General features: G+C 45.2%; 1 protein-coding gene across 1 annotated transcript in view; it reads left to right on the top strand.

Annotated features, from left to right (window-relative positions):
• The window catches only part of LOC126418554 (flexible cuticle protein 12-like), a 42,714-nt gene extending 20,271 nt beyond the window's left edge, over positions 1 to 22,443 (top strand). The window contains exons 2-3 of the mRNA XM_050085369.1: positions 7,052 to 7,176; positions 21,817 to 22,443. Of these exons, the coding sequence (XP_049941326.1) occupies positions 7,052 to 7,176; positions 21,817 to 22,129 (438 nt within the window). The 3' untranslated portion in view covers positions 22,130 to 22,443. The remainder of the gene's footprint in view (positions 1 to 7,051; positions 7,177 to 21,816) is intronic.
• The last annotated feature ends 1,103 nt before the right edge of the window (positions 22,444 to 23,546 follow it).

Raw genomic sequence — 23,546 nt, 5'->3', positions numbered from 1 at the left:
TGGACCAGCGTCGTGCTGGACGTGCAGACCGCGTGAGACGACGCTTCATCCAGTCCCAAACATGCTCAATGGGGGACAGATCAGGAGATCTTGCTGGCCAGGGTAGTTGACTTACACTTTCTAGAGCACGTTGGGTGGCACGGGATACATGCGGACGTGCATTGTCCTGTTGGAACAACAAGTTCCCTTGCCGGTCTAGGAATGGTAGAACGATGGGTTCGATGACGGTTTGGATGTACCGTGCACTATTCAGTGTCCCCTCGACGATCACCAGTGGTGTACGGCCAGTGTAGGAGATCGCTCTCCACACCATGATGCCGGGTGTTGGCCCTGTGTGCCTCGGTCGTATGCAGTCCTGATTGTGGCGCTCACCTGCACGGCGCCAAACACGCATACGACCATCATTGGCACCAAGGCAGAAGCGACTCTCATCGCTGAAGACGACACGTCTCCATTCGTCCCTCCATTCACGCCTGTCGCGACACCACTGGAGGCGGGCTGCACGATGTTGGGGCGTGAGCGGAAGACGGCCTAACGGTGTGCGGGACCGTAGCCCAGCTTCATGGAGACGGTTGCGAATGGTCCTCGCCGATACCCCAGGAGCAACAGTGTCCTTAATTTGCTGGGAAGTGGCGGTGCAGTCCCCTACGGCACTGCGTAGGATCCTACGGTCTTGGCGTGCATCCGTGCGTCGCTGCGGTCCGGTCCCAGGTCGACGGGCACGTGCACCTTCCGCCGACCACTGGCGACAACATCGATGTACTGTGGAGACCTCACGCCCCACGTGTTGAGCAATTCGGCGGTACGTCCACCCGGCCTCCCGTATGCCGACTATACACCCTCGCTCAAAGTCCGTCAACTGCACATACGGTTCACGTCCACGCTGTCGCGGCATGCTACCAGTGTTAAAGACTGCGATGGAGCTCCGTATGCCACGGCAAACTGGCTGACACTGACGGCGGCGGTGCACAAATGCTGCGCAGCTAGCGCCATTCGACGGCCAACGCCGCGTTTCCTGGTGTGTCCGCTGTGCCGTGCGTGTGATCATTGCTTGTACAGCCCTCTCGCAGTGTCCGGAGCAAGTATGGTGGGTATGACACACCAGTGTCAATGTGTTCTTTTTTCCATTTCCAGGAGTGTATTAAACATATTTGACATGGGTATATTCAGGCAAAGCTACGAGTATAAAGCCCATCCTAAGCCCTTGTGACGATTTCAGTCAAATTTGGCACACCTATTAGTTACAGTCTGGAAATAAATACTGTGGGGGTAAGAATAACCAGCTTCTGTTGAGGTGAGTGTGATAACATGGAAAGGAAGGTGTGGAGATGAACAGACAGTGAGGAGGAAGGAGGAGATAGGCGCAGATAGGTTTAGGAGGATATAGATAGAGATAGGAAGACCGTAATGGGGGAGGAGTAGATGGAGAAAGGAGAGAGGAGGAGTTGGACAATGACAGGGGGAGGAAGAAATAGTCTTATAGTCGGTGAAAGAGGAGATTTATAGACAGAAGTGTAGCAGAAAATTGACAGAGGAATGGAAGAAGTGGAATTGGACACAGAAGGGAAAGTGGAGGAGATGAACAGGAGGATGGGCTAGAGGAGATGGACAGAAAGATGGGGAAAAGGAGATGGATTAAGAGGTGAACAAAAGGGAAGGAGTAGATGGGCAAGGAGGGGAGGGAAGAGGTTGGCAGAGAAAGGGGGCAGATGGTGTGGATGGATAGAGGGGCAGGAGGAGATACATAGTGGAGGGCAGAGGAGGGTTGGTGGAGATGGACAGAGAGAGAAGGAAGGAGATGGACTAAAAGAAGTTTGGAATAAATACATACCCAGGCAACACGAGGTAATCAGCTAGTATTATTACAAAAATAGATGTATGTTCGTATGAGGGTATTAATGTAAGTTCCACATTTTCTTATAAATAACTGGTCCGATTTGATAATTTATTGCCTGAAAGAATCACTGTGTGGGTAAGGTCGAGCCATGTATCAAAGGTGTGTAGTGAAAAAGCAGTATAGCCCACGACGAGAGAATACCCATATTTTGGCCATCCAGTATGTGAGAATGAGAGCACTTAGAGCCTTGAAATAAACTTTACACACAATTTCTAATCGTTAAGAAACATTTTCTCGCTGATGAACTTCAAAAAACGACGGAAGCAAAAAAAGAATGTCGCTTGTTACATTTTCTCTCTTCGTGCTGTGAAACTGCCACATTAGCATGACGTTTTATCTGTTACTTCTTTGCTACTAACTGTACCCACAACACGTTTTACAGACAATGGACACATATATCACTCAATGTACTACACTCCTGGAAATGGAAAAAAGAACACATTGACACCGGTGTGTCAGACCCACCATACTTGCTCCGGACACTGCGAGAGGGCTGTACAAGCAATGATCACACGCACGGTACAGCGGACACACCAGGAACCGCGGTGTTGGCCGTCGAATGGCGCTAGCTGCGCAGCATTTGTGCACCGCCGCCGTCAGTGTCAGCCAGTTTGCCGTGGCATACGGAGCTCCATCGCAGTCTTTAACACTGGTAGCATGCCGCGACAGCGTGGACGTGAACCGTATGTGCAGTTGACGGACTTTGAGCGAGGGCGTATAGTGGGCATGCGGGAGGCCGGGTGGACGTACCGCCGAATTGCTCAACACGTGGGGCGTGAGGTCTCCACAGTACATCGATGTTGTCGCCAGTGGTCGGCGGAAGGTGCACGTGCCCGTCGACCTGGGACTGGACCGCAGCGACGCACGGATGCACGCCAAGACCGTAGGATCCTACGCAGTGCCGTAGGGGATCGCACCGCCACTTCCCAGCAAATTAGGGACACTGTTGCTCCTGGGGTATCGGCGAGGACCATTCGCAACCGTCTCCATGAAGCTGGGCTACAGTCCTGCACACCGTTAGGCCGTCTTCCGCTCACGCCCCAACATCGTGCAGCCCGCCTCCAGTGGTGTCGCGACAGGCGTGAATGGAGGGACGAATGGAGACGTGTCGTCTTCAGCGATGAGAGTCGCTTCTGCCTTGGTGCCAATGATGGTCGTATGCGTGTTTGGCGCCGTGCAGGTGAGCGCCACAATCAGGACTGCATACGACCGAGGCACACAGGGCCAACACCCGGCATCATGGTGTGGAGAGCGATCTCCTACACTGGCCGTACACCACTGGTGATCGTCGAGGGGACACTGAATAGTGCACGGTACATCCAAACCGTCATCGAACCCATCGTTCTACCATTCCTAGACCGGCAAGGGAACTTGCTGTTCCAACAGGACAATGCACGTCCGCATGTATCCCGTGCCACCCAACGTGCTCTAGAAGGTGTAAGTCAACTACCCTGGCCAGCGAGATCTCCGGATCTTTCCCTTATTGAGCATGTTTGGGACTGGATGAAGCGTCGTCTCACGCGGTCTGCACGTCCAGCACGAACGCTGGTCCAACTGAGGCGCCAAGTGGAAATGGCATGGCAAGCCGTTCCACAGGACTACATCCAGCATCTCTACGATCGTCTCCATGGGAGAATAGCAGCCTGCATTGCTGCGAAAGGTGGATATACACTGTACTAGTGCCGACATTGTGCATGCTCTGTTGCCTGTGTCTATGTGCCTGTGGTTCTGTCAGTGTGATCATGTGATGTATCTGACCCCAGGAATGTGTCAATAAAGTTTCCCCTTCCTGGGACAATGAATTCACGGTGTTCTTATTTCAATTTCCAGGAGTGTAGAAAGATTATGTCGTAGTACTCCAGATACTTCAGCAGATTTGTCGCCGTGAACATTGAGATGCGTTGAAAACTGTTCATCATGAATGTTATTTAAACTTATTACTTCTTTGCTGCTAACTCTATTCGCAATATATTTCTTAGACAATATCCACATATACCGCTGAATGTGCGTAGAAATGTATATCATTATACGACACACAGTTCAGGGGACATGACGTCATAAAAGGCGAGGTGATGAAAAACTGTAGCATCAGACAAGACGTTTCAATTTATTACTCCCTTACTACTGACTCTATTCGTAACACATTTCGCACACAGTAGCCACGTGTATCAGTGGATGTGATGCAAAATTATATCGTTGTACGACACATTGTTCAGGAAATACGGATCATAAAATATGATCTCCGTGAAAATGAGACTCCATAGCGAAATTCGCTATATACAATGGGAATCATACAGCCAACCAGTCGCACGTCAGAAGTGTATTAAGACCTTTAGCAAGGTTGTGATGGATATAAAGCTGTCTACCTGAGAAGAAGTAAGAACAAGGGCGGAAAAAGAAACGAAGTCATAAGGCGTAGTCAACAGTAAAATGATCCATATAATTACTATGGCATAGCTACAAGGCTTAGCGGTGAAAATCTATATCAAATATATGGCTTATGTGCATCATACGCACAAACAGAAATTACGTCTACCTTCGATTTTACATGGATCATTTTTACTGTTCACTAGGCCTTATGGCTATATCATAGCATTTCTATACAATAGATCATTTTACTGTTGACTAGGGCTTACGTCTTTGTTCTTCTCTTCACACAATATATAACACTTGTTATTACTTCTGATAAGGAAGAGACGTTTATACCTGTCGAAACATAGGTAAAGGTTGGAATAAACTTTTAAAACGCAATTGATTGGCTGTATGATTGCCATTGAATCCATAATTCTACAACTTCTGACCACTGCAGTGTTCAAGATTATAAAATTCGTTAGAGATACTGGTGAAATATGAGTACAAATGAATGTAAAATATTTTGACATGTGCATTTGTGGGCAAAGCCATGCGAAGAAGCTGATTCTAGACCTCTGGGATGATTTCAGCCTAGTTTGGTTAACTTATTAGTTTGCACTTATTAGTTTTCTTTATGAATTTCATATAGGGATTTTAAGAAGTTCATGTGTCGTTGAAGATTCCCAGTGAAGAATATGAAGATGGTAATCTACAATAGTGTGTTCTGGAGAGAACTATCAGCCTCATTCAGCAATGAGAATGATGATGTGGAGAGAATGGGTGAGGGGGGAGAGGGGCAATTGAGGAGGGGGTAGGAGGAAATGAGCACAAGCTCTGGGGAGAAGGAAATGTGCAAAGAAAAGGAAGAGGAGGAGATGTACAAGGTGAGGGGGAGGAGTAAAAGGAGTGAGAAGGGGGAGGAGAATATGGACGGAAATTGAGGGGCATAGCTTTGGACAAAGAGAGGGGGGAGGAAGGAGTGAAATTAGAGGGGGCGGAGGAGATGCACAGAGAGGGAAGGAGCAGGTAGACATAGGGGGTGAGTACATGGAGCTGCTTAGGAGGTAATGGACACACAGGGTTAGGAGATGATGGCAGAGAATAGGGGGGGATGGGGGTTGTTGAGGAGCTAGACAGAGAGAAGGGATGGAAAAGATGAATTGTTGAGGAGCTGGACAGAGAGAGGGGATGGAAGAGATGAACAGAGAGGAGGAAGAGATAGTCTTATAGACGGTGAAAGAGGAGATGTAGAGACAGAAGTGTAGGACAGCGACAGGAGGTGGTGAGGGATGAGGTAGACAGTGAAAGAGAGCAGGAGGAGACGAGCTAATAAAAGACTGGGATAAATAGCTAGTGTGTAACTAAATTAGATATATCTTCCATGCATGCTACACTGCTCTCCGCATTGTACTCCACACTTTACTCAATGTTAGCTAGGTACATTTCATTATGTGAGGCCTGAAATCTGCTTTTGAAGTTTGACTACATATTCTCACGCTCAACGATTATTTAGAACACAATTCAATGTCAGCATTCTCTGTTTTGCACGTTCATTCATAAGTAATGTAGTGGACTGTCAACTTGTGATATAGCTAACGATGTTGCGTTGCTGCATACACCGGTTTCCTTCAGTTCACCAAAGTTAAGCAGCGTTGGACGTGTTTGATACTTGGATGAGTGAGCGCTGAGCACGCTGAACTTTGTTGTCAGCATTCTCTTTTCCTTCACAGCAAAGAGGAGGGGGGGGGGGGGGGGGTCAACGTAGAGTTCCTGATAATCAGATTCAGCGCCGAAGTCATGGTTGAAATTCCAAAGCTCTCCGCAGAGTCTCAAGAAGTGAAGTAATGTGACTCTGTTGGTGGTGACCTGTCCGTCTGGTGGGGACGTTAAGATCCATGGCCTACTTCGTGCCTATCGGGAGGAGTGGGCTATATGCCAACACTAGGTTTTTATGTCACACTTCTCTCATCATCGTGTAAGCGTGAATGATACTACACTACACACAAACCCCTCACATACTCTTAAACACAGAACTCTCACATTTCGTGAATGAAAGTTCCAGTATGCGCGAAGGACGGAAAAATCTTTCCAGTTAGGTGATTAAATCTTTGCTTTGGGGTCTCCCAGCCAACAATACCGTACTACTTTACTTTATCCATTTGATATAAGGATTTAAAAAAGTTCATAAGTCGTTGAAGTTTCCCAATAAAAAATGTGAAGATGGTAATCTACAATGGTGTGTTATCAATTACCTACTAATTAAAATAAATGAAAAGCACTACGTTCTAGGGGATATATATTGCACGTTTCATATTGTTCTACCATGAAGCGACGGAAGAATCACGTAAAATGCTAATAACGAATTTAATATCTGAAAGTATGGACTTTCTTCGCCAGTGCAGTCATAGTTTTTCTTCAAATAATTTACTGTCCGGCACAGTCTAAAAATTGTAATACAAAATTAGTGATTCCGTTCATCAAAGGTATTCGTAGATCATAAGACAAATACCCTGGTTCCACAATGACAGGAGTGAATCGCAATCTTTGTCTTGTTATTTTAGGTTGGCCGGAGACGGCTTTAACTGGTAATTTCCTACTGTAATTTTTGTGATTGTGCCGCACAAATACCCTATTCCTAGAAACAAGCAATCACATCCATAACTAGTACGCCTCAAATGTCTTTTTGTTTAGAATGTTTTTTCCCGTTTATAATACTAAATCTGTGCTTACTTTCTTGAAGTCTTGTGTCAAAAGAAATTAATGGTATCCATTCACTACTAGTCAATTATTTATTTATTTCAGTTCATCCTTGGAGTTCTGATGCTAAAGGCAGTCTCCGTGGCATCAAAACCGCAGATAAAGCCCGAGGAAGTTGTCATTCTTGAACAAGAGAACAACTTCAATGGCGTCGACCCCTGGCGCTGGAGGTATTAGAAATTTTTCTTGGTTTTCTTGCCTATCCAAATAATAGCTTTAACTTTAATTTCGTTTACCGACTTAATATCTACGATTAATTAAATATATCATTCGTCGTAGTTTTGCAATTTCCTTTTCCTGTAGATAACTGTAAGAGATGCTGAGGTTATGTGTCACTAATTAATGTGTAAATATACATTAAGGATAACTCTGCTAAGTCTCTGACTTTCAATAACTTTTCCTCTAAATGTCCACAAAAAAGCTGAAAATCTCGGTCTCTTCAGCATCTACATCTACATACACACTCGTCAAGCCACCTGAGATACCTTGGCGGAGAGTACCTCATACTACTTTTCTAACCATTCCCTCTCCGAATCGCAGTTGGAATGAGAGAAAAACGACTGTTGCGTCCGTGTAAGCCCTGATTGGTCTTATCATGTCTTTGCATTCCCTGTTGGTAACAGTAAGATCATTCTGCAGTCTGGCGCAAATATCGAGTCTCTAATCCCTCTCGACAGCATTTCGTTAGACTAACTTCTTCCGTCGTTCACTTCCGATTCAACTTCATGTAGCATACTGCGCATCGATAGAACCTGCTATAAACAAGTCTAGCAACACGACTGAATATTGCTTCGATGTCTTCTTTTCTTCCGAATTGGTAGGTATCGCGAAAGCTTCAACAATGCTCAAAAATGCACTGCACGACTACTCATCCATATATGGGGTGTCACGGTATGAGCGTGCAAAAATTTAACAGGACATAGAGGATGCTCCACTGAACAATTTGGGATGGGGAAACTGGGGTCGGACGAGTCAGCTTAAGGGGATAATAGGAATAAAATCACATTACTTTGCACTCTTTAATTAGTTAACTGCAAATACCACCATTGACACATTGAATGAACAATTTGTACCGTGTTTTACTAAACGTGCCCCGAGAAAATAGATATACCCGTATAGCAAGGCTGCTGATTGTAGTAGAAGCACTAGTTGTGATGAAAAGCACGTGAGGTATTAGATACTAATCAAAATATCACCAGACAGCTATTAATTGGCTGGTTTCATTACGAGCTTAAGTTGTTGGAGCTCGATGAGAAGTTTCATCCACCTTACTGCATTCAGAAGAATTATAAACGCACTGCAGAATAAAATTGTAGGATAACTGCTTCGAAACTCCGTACTTGTACCACATAGTGACGCATAAATTTGAAATTTGGCTCAACGATGCCTACAACATTTCTCTGCGCCTTCACCCTCCGGCTCAGAGAGCTTCAAATAGCAAGGAGCAAGGTTTAGACACAAGCGAAAAATGGCCAACCCCGGAAGTTCATGTGAACTGCAAGATGGGTTGAAGATGGCACCACATTTCATCAGAATTCTGCTCAGCGCCACCGTCCATGTGCCACACACTTCAGCCCTTCTTTGACGCCTCTGCGGTGGAAGTCACTATCGCGAAAACCAGCGTTGAAATAGTGCGATTTTCTTACGGGTCACCGAGGAAAACATTTCTGACACACGGCCCCTCGAAGTTAACACGAAAAGGCCTCAGGCGTCAGGGTGTGATATGAAGAACGTCAATGAAACCACCCCTCCCCTTGTCGCGTTGATTCCCACATCTTTTGTGGTTGAAAAGGACAGTCCGCATTGTGATGAGAAACAGGATCATGTTCTTGACAAATTTGGCTGCTGGTGCCTCCCGGTGGGTATTTTAGCCCTCCTCTATGGACATTAGGGGGCTGCAACCCAACTGAACTTGGTATCACCCTTTCGAGAGTAGCGTGACAGCAGTTTCTACTGTGCATACGGAGTACAACCACCAGCAACTTAATATGAAGGAGAAAAGTATTTTTATTCCTTTCCAACTCTCCTTTTTCGCCATCTCCTGCCTCGTGATCATGCGAAGGTTCGACAACGACACATGCTTCTACAAAATGTCAAAGTGTCCCTCTAAGCCAGCGCAGTTCGGCAACATCCTATGTGGCATGTTACAAATGCACCTGTGAGATAATAGGATACCAATTCAGACTTCCTACTGCTCTTTCGTCTGAAGGTAGACACACAACAGCCGTCTGTATCGAAGGTGTCGCTTAACCGAATGTGTCAGAGATCACAGCAATATCATCAGCTGAATACTTTGGCTCCCTTTCTAAGCAGATACGTGAAATTTTCTGTTTTTGAACGGTGGATACGTGGGATCCAGATCAATCGATTGCTAGAAATGTTCCCAAAAACGCGCCCAGGTCTTTATTTCACCAGGAAAAGTCTTACGCTTTATAGTGGGCATTCTAATATTTGGTGGTGGAACAAATGAAGTGTTGATAATTATGCTGGGTTTGTGGGGCGCTCAATTGCGCGGTCATCAGCGTCCGTACAAAGTCTCAGTTTTGTTTTCACAGCCGGCCGAATTGGCCGAGCGGTTCTAGGTGCTTCCGTCCGGAACCGTCATACTGCTACGGTCACAGGTTCTAATCCTGCCTCGGGCATGGATGTGTGTGATGTTCTTAGGTCTGTTAGGCTTAAGTAGTTCTAAGTTCAAGGGGACTGATGACCTCAGATGTTTAAGTCCCACAGTGCTCAGAGCCATCAAAACCTTTTTTTTTTTCACAGTCCAGTTTTTTAGAGAGTCCAATATAGCCACTGCAACGAATGTTGATGATGGTGAAATGTTGAGAACAACACCAACACCCACTCTCCGGGCAGAGAAACTCCCCAACCCGGCCGGGAATCGAACCCGGGACCCTGTGATCTAGAGGCAGCAATGGAAGCCACTAGACCACAAGCTGCAGACAAAACAAGTGAAGTGATAGTCGTAACAGGGTGTCTGGCATTGATGGTAGAGTAAACCATGGAATTCATCAACTTCCCTTCTATTTCCCGTGACAGGCGTAAAATAGAACTTGTGCTGCGTCTATCTATTTGTCACATTTGAACGCGTCTGCATCGTAATCAGCGCCATCGAGAAAATCGTGTATTTTGTTATCAAGGTCTGTTAGAGTTCACAATAGCTCCTGTAACCTACATCTATATGGATACTCTGCAAATGACACGTAAGTGTCTGGCTGACGGTTCATCCAACCATCTTCACAATAATGTATTATTCCAGTCTCGAACCGCACGAGCAAAAAAAGGAACACCTATATCTTTTCGTATGAGCTCTGATTTCCCTTATTTAATTATGATAATCATTTCTCTCCAACTGAAGTTCCCTTTGTAGGTCGTCGCTAACAAAGTATTTTCACATTCGGAGGAGAAAGTTATTGATTGAAATTTCATGAGAAGTTTCCGGTGCAACGAAAAACGCCTTTGTTTTAATGATGTCCACCCCAAATCCTACGTCATGTCAGTGACACTCTCTCCACTATTTCGCGATAATACAAAACGTGCTGATCTTCTCTGCGTTTTCTCGATATACTCCCCTGATCCCATCTGGTATGGATCCTAGGCCACGCAGCAGTACTCCAAAAGGGGATGAACAAGCGTTGTGTAGGCAGTCGCTTTATAGATCTGTTACTTTTTCTAAGTGTTCTGCCATTAAAACGCAGTCTTTGGTTCACCTTCCACCAAAGTATTTTCTATGTGTTCTTCCCAATTTAAGTTGTTCGTAACTTCAATTCATAGGTATTTGGTTACATTTACGGCCTTTTAATTTGACTGGTTTATTGTGTAACCGAAGCTTAACGGGTTCCTTTTAGCACTTATGTGGATACCGCACACTTTTCATTATTCAGGGTCAATTTCCAATTTCCGCACCATACAGATATCTTTTCTAAATCGTTTTGCAATGTGTTTTGATCTTCTGATGATTTTACTAAAAGATAAACGACAACATCATATGCAAATAAACTAAGCCACTGCTCAGATTGTTTCCTAATTCGTTTACATAGATAAGGAACAGCAGAGGACCTAACACTACCTTATGGGACGCCAGAAATTAGTTCGGTTGTACTCGACGACTTTTGTCAATTACTAAGAACTGTGACCTCTGTCATGAAATCACGAATCTAGTCACATAACTGAGACGATATACCATGAACACACAATTCCACTGCAAGCCGCTTATGTGACACCGTGTCAAAAACCTTTTGGAAATCTAGAAATATGGAGTCAGTTTGAAATTCCTCACCAATAGCACTCAGCACTTCATGTGAGTAAGGAGATAATTGGGTTTCACAAGGACAATATTTTCTAAATCCGTGTTGACTGTGTGTCAACAGACCGTTCTCCTCGAAGTAATTCATAATGTTCGAACACAATATATGTTTCCAAATCCTGGTTCGTATCGACATTAATGCTGTGGACCTATAATTTAGTGGATTATTCCTCCTACCTTTCTTGAATATTCATGTAATCGATTTTTAAAACTTTCACAATCTTCAACTAGTGTTGTGTCATTAAAGCTGTGTCTGTACTCGTTCAAAGTGCGTGTAATATCAGCTCTTGCTCAACCTACACACTTTACATGCGCTGAGTGTGCTCCCTGCCGCAGTTCGATGAGCAGCTGCAGCAGCAAGTCGTATACTCCTAGCTCACTCATTTGGTACATAGTTTAATTCTTAATTTCTTTGCGTGTTCTTGGTACTTGCATTGTTTAATTCATAAATTTCGGGCGTATTATAGTATTTGAGAGTTGTAGCATTGCGTTTTAGTACCTGAATAGTGTAAATTCGCGTAGTCTCCTTCCGCCGCCGAGCAGTGTCAACAGTGCGCAAGTAGCAGCATTACTGCATTTACTAGGTAATCTTGTATTTTAATAACCGTTTAAATTTTGTCGATTTGTTTGCGCTCTCTGTAGATTAGTTCAGACGTTCTTTGCAAAACAGTTTTTAGCATTGATAGGGACTGCAACTGCTGTGTTCGGATGCAGGCTGAGTTGGCATCCCTTCGCTCCCAGCTTGAGGCAGTGTTGGCTTCGGTCACACAGCTTGAGGCTGTTGCCAACGGGCATCACTGTGGGGGTCCGGATGGGGGTTTGTCGGGGACGGCCAGCTCGTCCCACGCATCCCCCGATCGGACTACGACTGTGGTTGCCCGGGATACTGCCCGCATTGAGGCTGATCCCTCACCTGTGGTAGAGTGGGAGGTCGTCTCAAGGTGTGGCAGGGGGCGAAAGACATTCTGGAGGGCTGAACGGAAGGCCTCTCCAGTTTGTCTGACGAACCGGTTTCAGGCTCTGTCTCAGGCTGATACTGATCTTCGGCCTGACATGGCTGCTTGTCCTGTTCCAGAGGTTGCCCCTCAGTCTGCAAGATCCGGGCGGTTGCAGAGGGTGGGCTTACTGGTAGTTGGGAGCTCCAGCGTCAGGCGCGTAATGGGGCCCCATAGGGAAATGGCAGCAAGAGAGGGGAAGAAAACCAATGTGCACTCCGTGTGCATACCGGGGGGGGGAGTCATTCCAGATGTGGAAAGGGTCCTTCCGGATGCCATGAAGGGTACAGGGTGCACCCATCTGCAGGTGGTCGCTCATGTCGGCACCAATAATGTGTGTCGCTATGGATCGGAGGAAATCCTCTCTGGCTTCCGGCGGCTATCTGATTTGGTGAAGACTGCCAGTCTGGCTAGCGGGATGAAAGCAGAGCTCACCATCTGCAGCATCGTCGACAGGACTGACTGTGGACCTTTGGTACAGAGCCGAGTGGAGGGTCTGAATCTGAGGCTGAGACGGTTCTGCGACCGTGTGGGCTGCAGATTCCTCGACTTGCGCCATAGGATGGTGGGGTTTCGGGTTCCGCTGGATAGGTCAGGAGTCCACTACATGCAACAAGCGGCTACACGGGTAGCAGGGGTTGTGTGGCGTGGGCTGGACGGTTTTTTAGGTTAGATGGCCTTGGGCAAGTACAGAAAGGGCAACAGCCTCAACGGGTGCGGGGCAAAGTCAGGACATGCGGGGATCAAGCAGCAATCGGTATTGTAATTGTCAACTGTCGAAGCTGCGTTGGTAAAGTACCAGAACTTCAAGCGTTGATAGAAAGCACCGAAGCTGAAATCGTTATAGGTACAGAAAGCTGGCTTAAGCCAGAGATAAATTCTGCCGAAATTTTTACAAAGGTACAGACAGTGTTTAGAAAGGATAGATTGCATGCAACCGGTGGTGGAGTGTTCGTCGCTGTTAGTAGTAGTTTATCCTGTAGTGAAGTAGAAGTAAATAGTTCCTGTGAATTATTATGGGTGGAGGTTACACTCAACAGCCGAGCTAGGTTAATAATTGGCTCCTTTTACTGACCTCCCGACTCAGCAGCATTAGCGGCAGAACAACTGAGAGAAAATTTGGAATACATTTCACATAAATTTTCTCAGCATGTTATAGTCTTAGGTGGAGATTTCAATTTACCAGATATAGACTGGGACACTCAAATGTTTAGGACGGGTGGTAGGGACAGAGCATCGAGTGACATTATACTGAGTGCACTATCCGAAAATTACCTCGAGCAATTAAACAGAGAACCGACTCGTGGAGATAACATTTTGGACCTACTGATAACAAAAAGACCCGAACTTTTCGACTCTGTATGTGCAGAACAGGGAATCAGTGATCATAAGGCCGTTGCAACATCCCTGAATATGGAAGTTAATAGGAATATAAAAAAAGGGAGGAAGGTTTATCTGTTTAGCAAGAGTAATAGAAGGCAGATTTTAGACTACCTAACAGATCAAAACGAAAATTTCTGTTCCGACACTGACAATGTTGAGTGTTTATGGAAAAAGTTCGAGGCAATCGTAAAATGCGTTTTAGACAGGTACGTGCCGAGTAAAACTGTGAGGGACGGGAAAAACCCACCGTGGTACAACAACAAAGTTAGGAAACTACTGCAAAAGCAAAGAGAGCTTCACTCCAAGTTTAAACGCAGCCAAAACCTCTCAGACAAACAGAAGCTAAACGATGTCAAAGTTAGCGTAAGGAAGGCTATGCGTGAAGCGTTCAGTGTATTCGAAAGTAAAATTCTATGTACCGACTTGACAGAAAATCCTAGGAAGTTCTGGTCTTACGTTAAATCAGTAAGTGGCTCGAAACAACATATCCAGACACTCCGGGATGATGATGGCATTGAAACAGAGGATGACACGCGTAAAGCTGAAATACTAAACACCTTTTTCCAAAGCTGTTTCACAGAGGAAGACAGCACTGCAGTTCCTTCTCTAAATCCTCGCACAAACGAAAAAATGGCTGACATCGAAATAAGTGTCCAAGGAATAGAAAAGCAACTGGAATCACTCAATAGAGGAAAGTCCACTGGAACTGACGGGATACCAATTCGATTCTACACAGGGTACGCGAAAGAAATTGCCCCCCTTCTAACAGCCGTGTACCGCAAATCTCTAGAGGAACGGAGGGTTCCAAATGATTTGAAAAGAGCACAGGTAGTCCCAGTCTTTAAGAAGGGTCGTCGAGCAGATGCGCAAAACTATAGACCTATATCTCTGACGTCGATCTGTTGTAGAATTTTAGAACATGTTTTTGCTCGAGTATCATGTCGTTTTTGGAAACCCAGAATCTACTATGTAGGAATCAACATGGATTCCGGAAACAGCGATCGTGTGAGACCCAACTCGCTTTATTTGTTCATGAGACCCAGAAAATATTAGATACAGGCTCCCAGGTAGATGCTATTTTTCTTGACTTCCGGAAGGCGTTCGATACAGTTCCGCACTGTCGCCTGATAAACAAAGTAAGAGCCTACGGAATATCAGACCAGCTGTGTGGCTGGATTGAAGAGTTTTTAGCAAACAGAACACTGCATGTTGTTATCAATGGAGAGACGTCTACAGACGTTAAAGTAACCCCTGGTGTGCCACAGGGGAGTGTTATGGGACCATTGCTTTTCACAATATATATAAATGACCTAGATGACCTAGTAGATAGTGTCGGAAGCTCCATGCGGCTTTTCGCGGATGATGCTGTAGTATACAGAGAAGTTGCAGTATTAGAAAATTGTAGCGAAATGCAGGAAGATCTGCGGCGAATAGGCACTTGGTGCAGGGAGTGGCAACTGTCCCTTAATATAGACAAATGTAATGTATTGCGAATACATAGAAAGAAGGATCCTTTATTGTATGTTTATATGATAGCGGAACAAACACTGGTAGCAGTTACTTCTGTAAAATATCTGGGAGTATGCGTGCGGAACGATTTGAAGTGGAATGATCATATAAAATTAATTGTTGGTAAGGCGGGTACCAGGTTGAGATTCATTGGGAGAGTGCTTAGAAAATGTAGTCCATCAACAAAGGAGGTGGCTTACAAAACACTCATTCGACCTATACTTGAGTATTGCTCATCAGTATGGGATCCGTACCAGATCGGTTTGACGGAGGAGATAGAGAAGAGCCAAAGAAGAGCGGCGCGTTTCGTCACAGGGTAATTTTGTAACCGTGATAGCGTTACGGAGATGTTTAATAAACTCAAGTGGCAGACTCTGCAAGAGAGGCGCTCTGCATCGCGGTGTAGATTGCTCGCCAGGTTTCGAGAGGGTGCGTTTCTGGATGAGGTATCGAATATATTGCTTCCCCCTACTTATACCTCCCGAGGAGATCACCAATGTAAAATTAGAGAGATTAGAGCGCGCACGGAGGCTTTCAGACAGTCGTTCTTCCCGCGAACCATAGGCGACTGGAACAGGAAAGGGAGGTAATGACAGTGGCACGTAAAGTGCCCTCCGCCACACACCGTTGGGTGGCTTGCGGAGTATAAATGTAGATGTAAATGTAGATGTAGAACTAATCGCGACTGTCAGTGTTTTCTGTGTCAGACATCGTGAAGTGATTGAAATTGTCTCAGTGGGTCAGTGTAGGGTGTAATTTAATGAACCAAGAGATGGCAGCACCAGTCATAAAAGAATCTACAGGCATAGTGTAAGGTCTGCAATCCGTTAAAGTGCCCACAGAGCAGTTACAGTAGCAATACACAGTACATTAATGGTATCAATTATCATGTTAACAGAATCTTCCGTCGGTTCTTGGTAGAACAACAGTATAGTAAATGAAAAGACCAGTTTGCTTTTGTTCTACAATATTACTTTTATTGTTAGCCGGTGTTTGGCTTACAAGGCCATCTTGAGACATTTACTGAGTATTATCACCGAAGAAGTTAAAACGTTTGCAAACAACATTGGAAGAGAAGTATGTGGTGTCACCGCCAGACACCACACTTGCTAGGTGGTATCCTTTAAATCGGCCGCCGTCCATTAGTATACGTCGGACCCGCGTGTCGCCACTGTCAGTGATGGCACACCGAGCGCCACCACACGGCAGGTCTAGAGAGACGTACTAGCACTCGCCCAGTTGTACAGCCGACTTTGCCTGAGATGGATTACTGACAATTACGCTCTCATTAGCCGAGACGATAGTTAGCATAGCCTTCAGCTAAGTCATTTGCTACGACCTAGCAAGGCGCCGTTATTCTTCGTTATATTGCTATTATACTTCTGTATCATCAAGAGCGATGTTCTACAATTATGGATTAAAGTTAAGTATTCCAGAAGCTACGTACTTTTCTTTATAGCATTCATTACGTATCCTGTTTCAAACCTCACGCCACCCTGAATGAGTTAAAGCGCGTGCCTTTCGGCTTCCTCTCATTGTGTCTAGACACAACAAAGTAACCCGTCTAGACTGAAGTAGAAACATACAGTAAGTAACATCTTTGCAATGAAAAAGTAAAAAATGAGCAGTACATAAATAACAATGGAATAGACAGGAAAACTTTAGCACAACATAGGAATAATTTCCTACAAGACAGTTTCTATTAATAAACAAAACTAACACAATCAAATAAAATTAGTACTAGACAAGGCTACATCAGGAGGTATGAAACATTTAGAGTGATACACAAACCAACTAAAAGAAGAGACAATTATCAATGTAACTACAGAATACATAAGGAACTTAAGCAATATCAATAAGATACACAGAAATAAATAAATGAAGGAAAATGGAGGTGTTTGAGGGAACCTACAGTTTGAGAGTGTTGTGGTACTGCATTTTAACATTAACATTATAATCAAAGCAGCGGCTGTGTAACAGTTTTCATTAAATAAATGAGCAAAGTAAAATATGAACATTATTTGATGCGACAACTACAAGGGGTGTCAAATATGGACAGTAATACAAGTACCAGTTAAAAGAAAGCCTTAACTATTGAAACTACACTCTATATGGAATACAAAGACAACTTCATCAAAACAAAACAACTAAATGAATACAGGAAAATGGGAATATGTAGGAAGAGAGAGTGTGGGAAGTAATGAACAACAAAGATGATTATATGAAGTTTAGGAGAGGGGAAGTGTTGAGTTGTGTCTGGTCATTTAGGATTAGATCAGGACTGTGAGCAAGATGTTTGTGGATTTCCAGGGATTCCAGCAGGTTGCGTTAATGGCCTTTGTTTGCTAAGTGACATACATGGGACACTGGCTGGTAGTTGTGACCCTCACTCAGTACGTGCTCAGCAAATGCAGAGTCTGAATTCTGCAACCTCCAGCTGCGTCCATGTTCAGCCGGCCTATTTAATATGTCTCTGCCTGACTGACCATGTAAAATTTGTCACAACCAGAACAGGTGATTTTGTATAGCCCACTGTTGGCTAATAACTGGATCTTGTCTTTGGTATTAAAAACACACTGGGCTGTCGTATTCCTCACATAGCAGGAAAGCCTCTACTTGCGGGATTTCACTGCTTTGGCTACAATCTGTGATACCTGACCTAGAAATGGTAGTGTACGTCATTTCTTGCAGACAGTGGATGGGGAAGCAGGTGGGGCATAGACGAGGGGAATCATTTTCCGTTTTTGTTTCTTGTACAAGATGCTTATTGCTAGGAAAGGCATCTTCTTTTTCCTCATTTTATAGGTGGTTTGGGCTTCTCTTAACACTTGTGAAGCTTGAGTTGTTCTGTCCATCGTCCCCATCTTGCATCTTGCGAGTATTCTACGGATGGCGACGATTCCCGCTTCCCGTTTTCCACGTCTTCCGGTTCGCCAGCCTCCTTCTTGTAGTCCTCTGGCATCCAACACGTCCTAGACCTGTCGACTCCATATCCTCCTAAGTCGCCCACGCTTGCTTCTTTCTGCTGGGGTCCATGGTCACACTTTCCTTGGTCATCGGCTACGGTTCATGCTTTCTGACTTCCTTAGCAGTTTAGATGTTTCCTCTCATGGCATCTGTTATTGATTTATCGATACCCATAGCATCTCTTACGTTGCTATTTTGTACGTGGTCCAGCTTGAAGATACAACAACTAGGGCAGTTAACTTATTTACGACGCTTCTCTGTCGTGCTTACTAAATGTGTAAGCAATAGCGCGTACTTCTCAAGCGTTATTGAGAAAGTCGCAAGATAATTTCGGTCGTCAAATACACTACTGGAAATGGAAAAAAGAACACATTGACACCGGTGTGTCAGACCCACCATACTTGCTCCGGACACTGCGAGAGGGCTGTACAAGCAATGATCACACGCACGGCACAGCGGACACACCAGGAACCGCGGTGTTGGCCGTTGAATGGCGTTAGCTGCGCAGCATTTGTGCACCGCCGCCGTCAGTGTCAGCCAGTTTGCCGTGGCACACGGAGTTCCATCGCAGTCTTTAACACTGGTAGCATGCCGCGACAGCGTGGACGTGACCCGTATGTGCAGTTGACGGACTTTGAGCGAGGGCGTATAGTGGGCATGCGGGAGGCCGGGTGGACGTACCGCCGAATTGCTCAACACGTGGGGCGTGAGGTCTCCACAGTACATCGATGTTGTCGCCAGTGGTCGGCGGAAGGTGCAAGTGCCCGTCGACCTGGGACCGGACCGCAGCGACGCACGGATGCACGCCAAGACCGTAGGATCCTACGCAGTGCCGTAGGGGACCGCACCGCCACTTCCCAGCAAATTAGGGACACTGTTGCTCCTGGGGTATCGGCGAGGATCATTCGCAACCGTCACCAATGAAGCTGGTGATCGTCGAGGGGACACTGAATAGTGCACGGTACATCCAAACCGTCATCGAACCCATCGTTCTACCATTCCTAGACCGGCAAGGGAACTTGCTGTTCCAACAGGACAATGCACGTCCGCATGTATCCCGTGCCACTCAACGTGCTCTAGAAGGTGTAAGTCAACTACCCTGGCCAGCAAGATTCCGGATCTGTCCCCCATTGAGCATGTTTGGGACTGGGTGAAGCGTCGTCTCACGCGGTCTGCACGTCCAGCACGAACGCTGGTCCAACTGAGGCGCCAGGTGGAAATGGCATGGCAAGCCGTTCCACAGGACTACATCCAGCATCTCTACGATCGTCTCCATGGGAGAATAGCAGCCTGCATTGCTGCGAAAGGTGGATATACACTGTACTAGTGCCGACATTGTGCATGCTCTGTTGCCTGTGTCTATGTGTCTGTGGTTCTGTCAGTGTGATCATGTGATGTATCTGACCCCAGGAATGTGTCAATAAAGTTTCCCCTTCCTGGGACAATGAATTCACGGTGTTCTTATTTCAATTTCCAGGAGTGTATATATACCTGCGCGTGGCCACTTTCTCCGTGAAGGGACGGCAGCTGAGTGGCTAGCGTTCAAGCCCCGTAATCGTTGTATCGATGGATCGAGTCCCGTTCGTCAGTTTCTTTTTTTTTATTTTCAACACAATCATTTTCTTTACTATTTATATTACAGTTGATATAATGGGAAAAAATACGTGTAATCAGATGATCTATTATTAAATTTACAATGTTAATTGGCAGTCTACAAATTGTCATTATCAAAAATAATATAATATTCACAACTATCGACTAAACCAAACGCGTGAAATGATACTGAAAATGTATGCTTGTCTGTGAGTTGAGAAATCCCTTATACCTAGAAGGAGCCCAAAACTACCTGTTACCTGTAAGTTTTGACCGGCACACACGGCTTTAGAAAGATGTACAATTAATCGTCGCTTTCGACATTACGAGTACAAAGTTACAGGACGGTATTTTTCGTCAAAACATGAAAAACAAAGTTATGAATATCATATTATTTGTGATAATAAAAATTTTTACACTGCCAAAAAACATTGTAAATTTAATAAAATTCATCCGATTACACGTATTGTTCCCATTATATCAATTGTAATATAAATTGTAAAGAAAATGACTACGTTGAAAAAAAAAACCTGACGATCGGGACTCGCTCCACCGATACAGCGACTACGGTGCTTGAACGTTAAGCACTCGGCTGCCGCAGCTGCATGGTAAAAATGGGTACGTGCAGGTACATATTTGACGACGGAAATTATCTTGCGAATTTCTCAATAACGCTTCAGAAGTACGCATTACTGCTTACACATTTTGTTGTCCTCATGGAGTACTACGAGTGTACGAAGTTTGCAGTAAATCCGCGTTCCAAACGTCGTGGTCTCCCCTTTAAGTACTGGGCAGAGCCGTGAGTAACAGAGAAGCGCCAGAAATAACTTTCTTGCTCTAGAGACAGACTTTTGGAGGCGAAGTTGTGGTTTCTACAAGCTGGACCATGTATAAAATACCAGCGTAAGAGATTCTATGAGTGTCGATAAATCAATAATAGAGGTAATGAGAGGTAACATCTAAACTGCTAAGGACGGTCGGCCGGAGTGGCCGAGCGGTTCTAGGCGCTACAGTCTGGAACTGCGCGACCGCTACGGTCGCAGGTTCGAATCCTGCCTCGGGCATGGATGTGTATGATGTCCTTAGGTTAGTTAGGTTTAAGTAATTCTAAGTTCTAGGGGACTGATGACCTCAGAAGTTGAGTCCCATAGTGCTCAGAGCCATTTGAACCATCTTGCTAAGGACGTCCGAGAGCATAGACGGTAGCCGATGACCAAAGAAAGCGTAGCCATGGTTCAAAAAATGGTTCAAATGACTCTGTGCGCTATGCGACTTAACTTCTGAGGTCATCAGTCGCCTAGAACGTAGAACTAATTAAACCTAAGTAACCTAAGGACATCACACACATCCATGACCGAGGCAGGATTTGAACCTGTGACCGTAGCGGTCGCTCGATTGCAGACTTTAGCGCCTAGAAGGTGTGGCCATGGACCCCAGCAGAAAGAAGCAAGCTTGGACGACTTAGGAGGAGCTGGAGTCGATAGGTCTGGGACGTGCTGGATGCAAGAGGACTACAAGAAGGAGGCTGCCGGACCGGAAATGGTGGCGTAAGTCAGAATGCAGAGCTTAGCTCACCCCTGCTCTTAAGGCCAGCAACATAGACACGGACTAGCCTTTATCAGGCATAAAGGACAGAATTACAAGTCAAGCCCACGAATAACATTCTTGGTAGGGCGAAACCAGGCTAACGAGCATTCAATAAAAAAGTCTGATGGCGGAATGAACATGCGCAAGCAGCTGGTTGTTGTTCGAAAGAACTGAGTTCAGCTGTCGCACGGTCGTCCTTTTTTGTTTAAATCAGTGCTCAGGCTTCTGAGGAGACCAACCCGGCGACTGGGATGCTGTAATTACAAAATCAAGATGCATGTGGCTGTAATTAAGAACTTGTATTCTCGATAGAGCAGCTTTTCCGATGTATCCGTAAATTACACATCAGGTGGATCTAATGCTGCTATCAACTTCCACTTAACGTAGAATACGAGTGAAAGCTAGGTAGCTAATTAACTCGATTCTCACGAGAGATTGAACCCAGACTAACTTCTTATCTTTTGCAGCTACAAGACGAGCGACGGTCAGTCCCACGAAGAGTCTGGAGCACTGACGCCTGACGGGGAGTCGGTGGCGCTACAGGGCGGCTACACGTGGACGTCTCCAGAGGGCATCACCTTCACTGTCACTTACACGGCCGACGACGACCGCGGCTTCGTCCCCACTGTTACCCAGCAGGGAGCAGGTGGCGTGCCCAAGCCTCTGGAGCCGCAGTTCGGCGGAGGTCGCGTGCAGCCGCAGCCACGGCCAGGTGGCTTCCCCAGGCCGCCAGGCGCAGTTGCCGGCGGAAGCCCAAGGCGGCCGGGAGCAGGAAAATAGGGGATACCCGGCTACTTTGGCAGCGGGGCAACGAGGTTTACAGGCAGAAAGCAACGTGGCACTCCATGTAACAAAAGCACTAACAAGGAGAACACACGGCAGGCGGACTTTTGTTAATTTTTGTTAAATTTATGGTACGTGAAATTCAGGGCACAAATATCAGTCGAGCTGAGCAGATCACTGCAGCTCTCGAAAATTCCCGAGTAAACAGACATCGTAGATTTCCGACTATCTTTAATACTCTACTTTTATTTACTTTACCTGTCCAGGACATGAAACAATGCTGCTGGTCCATTAAAAACTTCAAAAATTAATTACATACAACCTATCCATGTCAGAGAAAATTCAGTACAGTAGAAGCAGAAAGTAATAACAATAAAAATACTGTGATTTATATGTAGCAAAAAAATTTGTGAAGTAGAGACAGGAACGTAACGAAAAAAAAAGAACAAGCAGCAGGATACTTTTCTTCGTATTCTGTAGAGAGCCCATTATTCGATTGTTTTGACAGCAGCTTTGTTAACTGCAGCAAGATCACCAGTAGTAAAGTTATCTTGAAGGTTGCTATTGATTGGCAGCTGTTGTTGGTCCCACAGGTCTCCATACTGGCAAATTCTACCACGACTGCTGAAGCCCCGTTTCCGGTGGTTGAGTTTGGACCGAGACCTCTAACTCCTTAGCTTGTTCACCGTCTTCCTTGTCCCATAAATAAATGCGAAAACTGGAACAGAAGAGAATCGAAACGTTTGATATGTAGCGTTACAGATGATTGGTGAAAATCAGGTGGACCGACAAGATAAGGAACGAGGAGTTTCTCGGCAGAAACGGTGAAGTAAGGAACATACGAAAACACTGACAAGAAGTGGGTACAGGATGAAAGGATATGTGTTAAGCCATAACGGAAAAACCTCCCTGACATTACATGGAGCTCTAGAGGATAAACGCTGTTAGAAAAGACAGAGGTATAAATACATCAACAAACAATTGAGGACGTGTGGGACAAGTGTTTATCTGAAGCGTACAATACATAAAAACGGATAAAGTGTCTTTTGGTTATTCTTTTTTCGTTTTTTTCACTGTTCGATCCGAATATGTACACTATGTAAATTTAAAACCCGTCAAAGATAACGTAATTAACTCTTGTCCAAACTGGACTTTTATGAAATAGGCACGTCTTTTTATTTATAATTACATATCGAACAAAAATCCAGTTCTCATTGCAAATGCAAATACTTGATTACAGAACTTTTGCAAAAGATTAAGAAAGATTTTTAACATTAAAAAATTAACATAATTTTCTGCACCTTTATGTATTTTACGCCTTGTGGAAATGCTCGTTCAAAACTTTGTTCCCTAGGAATCAAGCTCATCTTCCCCCTCCCCTTCCTCCAAGTGGCAGGAAGCCCTTTATCACAGA

The sequence above is a fragment of the Schistocerca serialis genome, chromosome 9, assembly GCF_023864345.2.
Source record: "Schistocerca serialis cubense isolate TAMUIC-IGC-003099 chromosome 9, iqSchSeri2.2, whole genome shotgun sequence".
NCBI lineage: Eukaryota > Metazoa > Arthropoda > Insecta > Orthoptera > Acrididae > Schistocerca > Schistocerca serialis.
The sequence above is the reverse complement of the archived record's forward strand: the minus strand, read 5'-3'. Positions and strand labels throughout refer to the sequence as shown.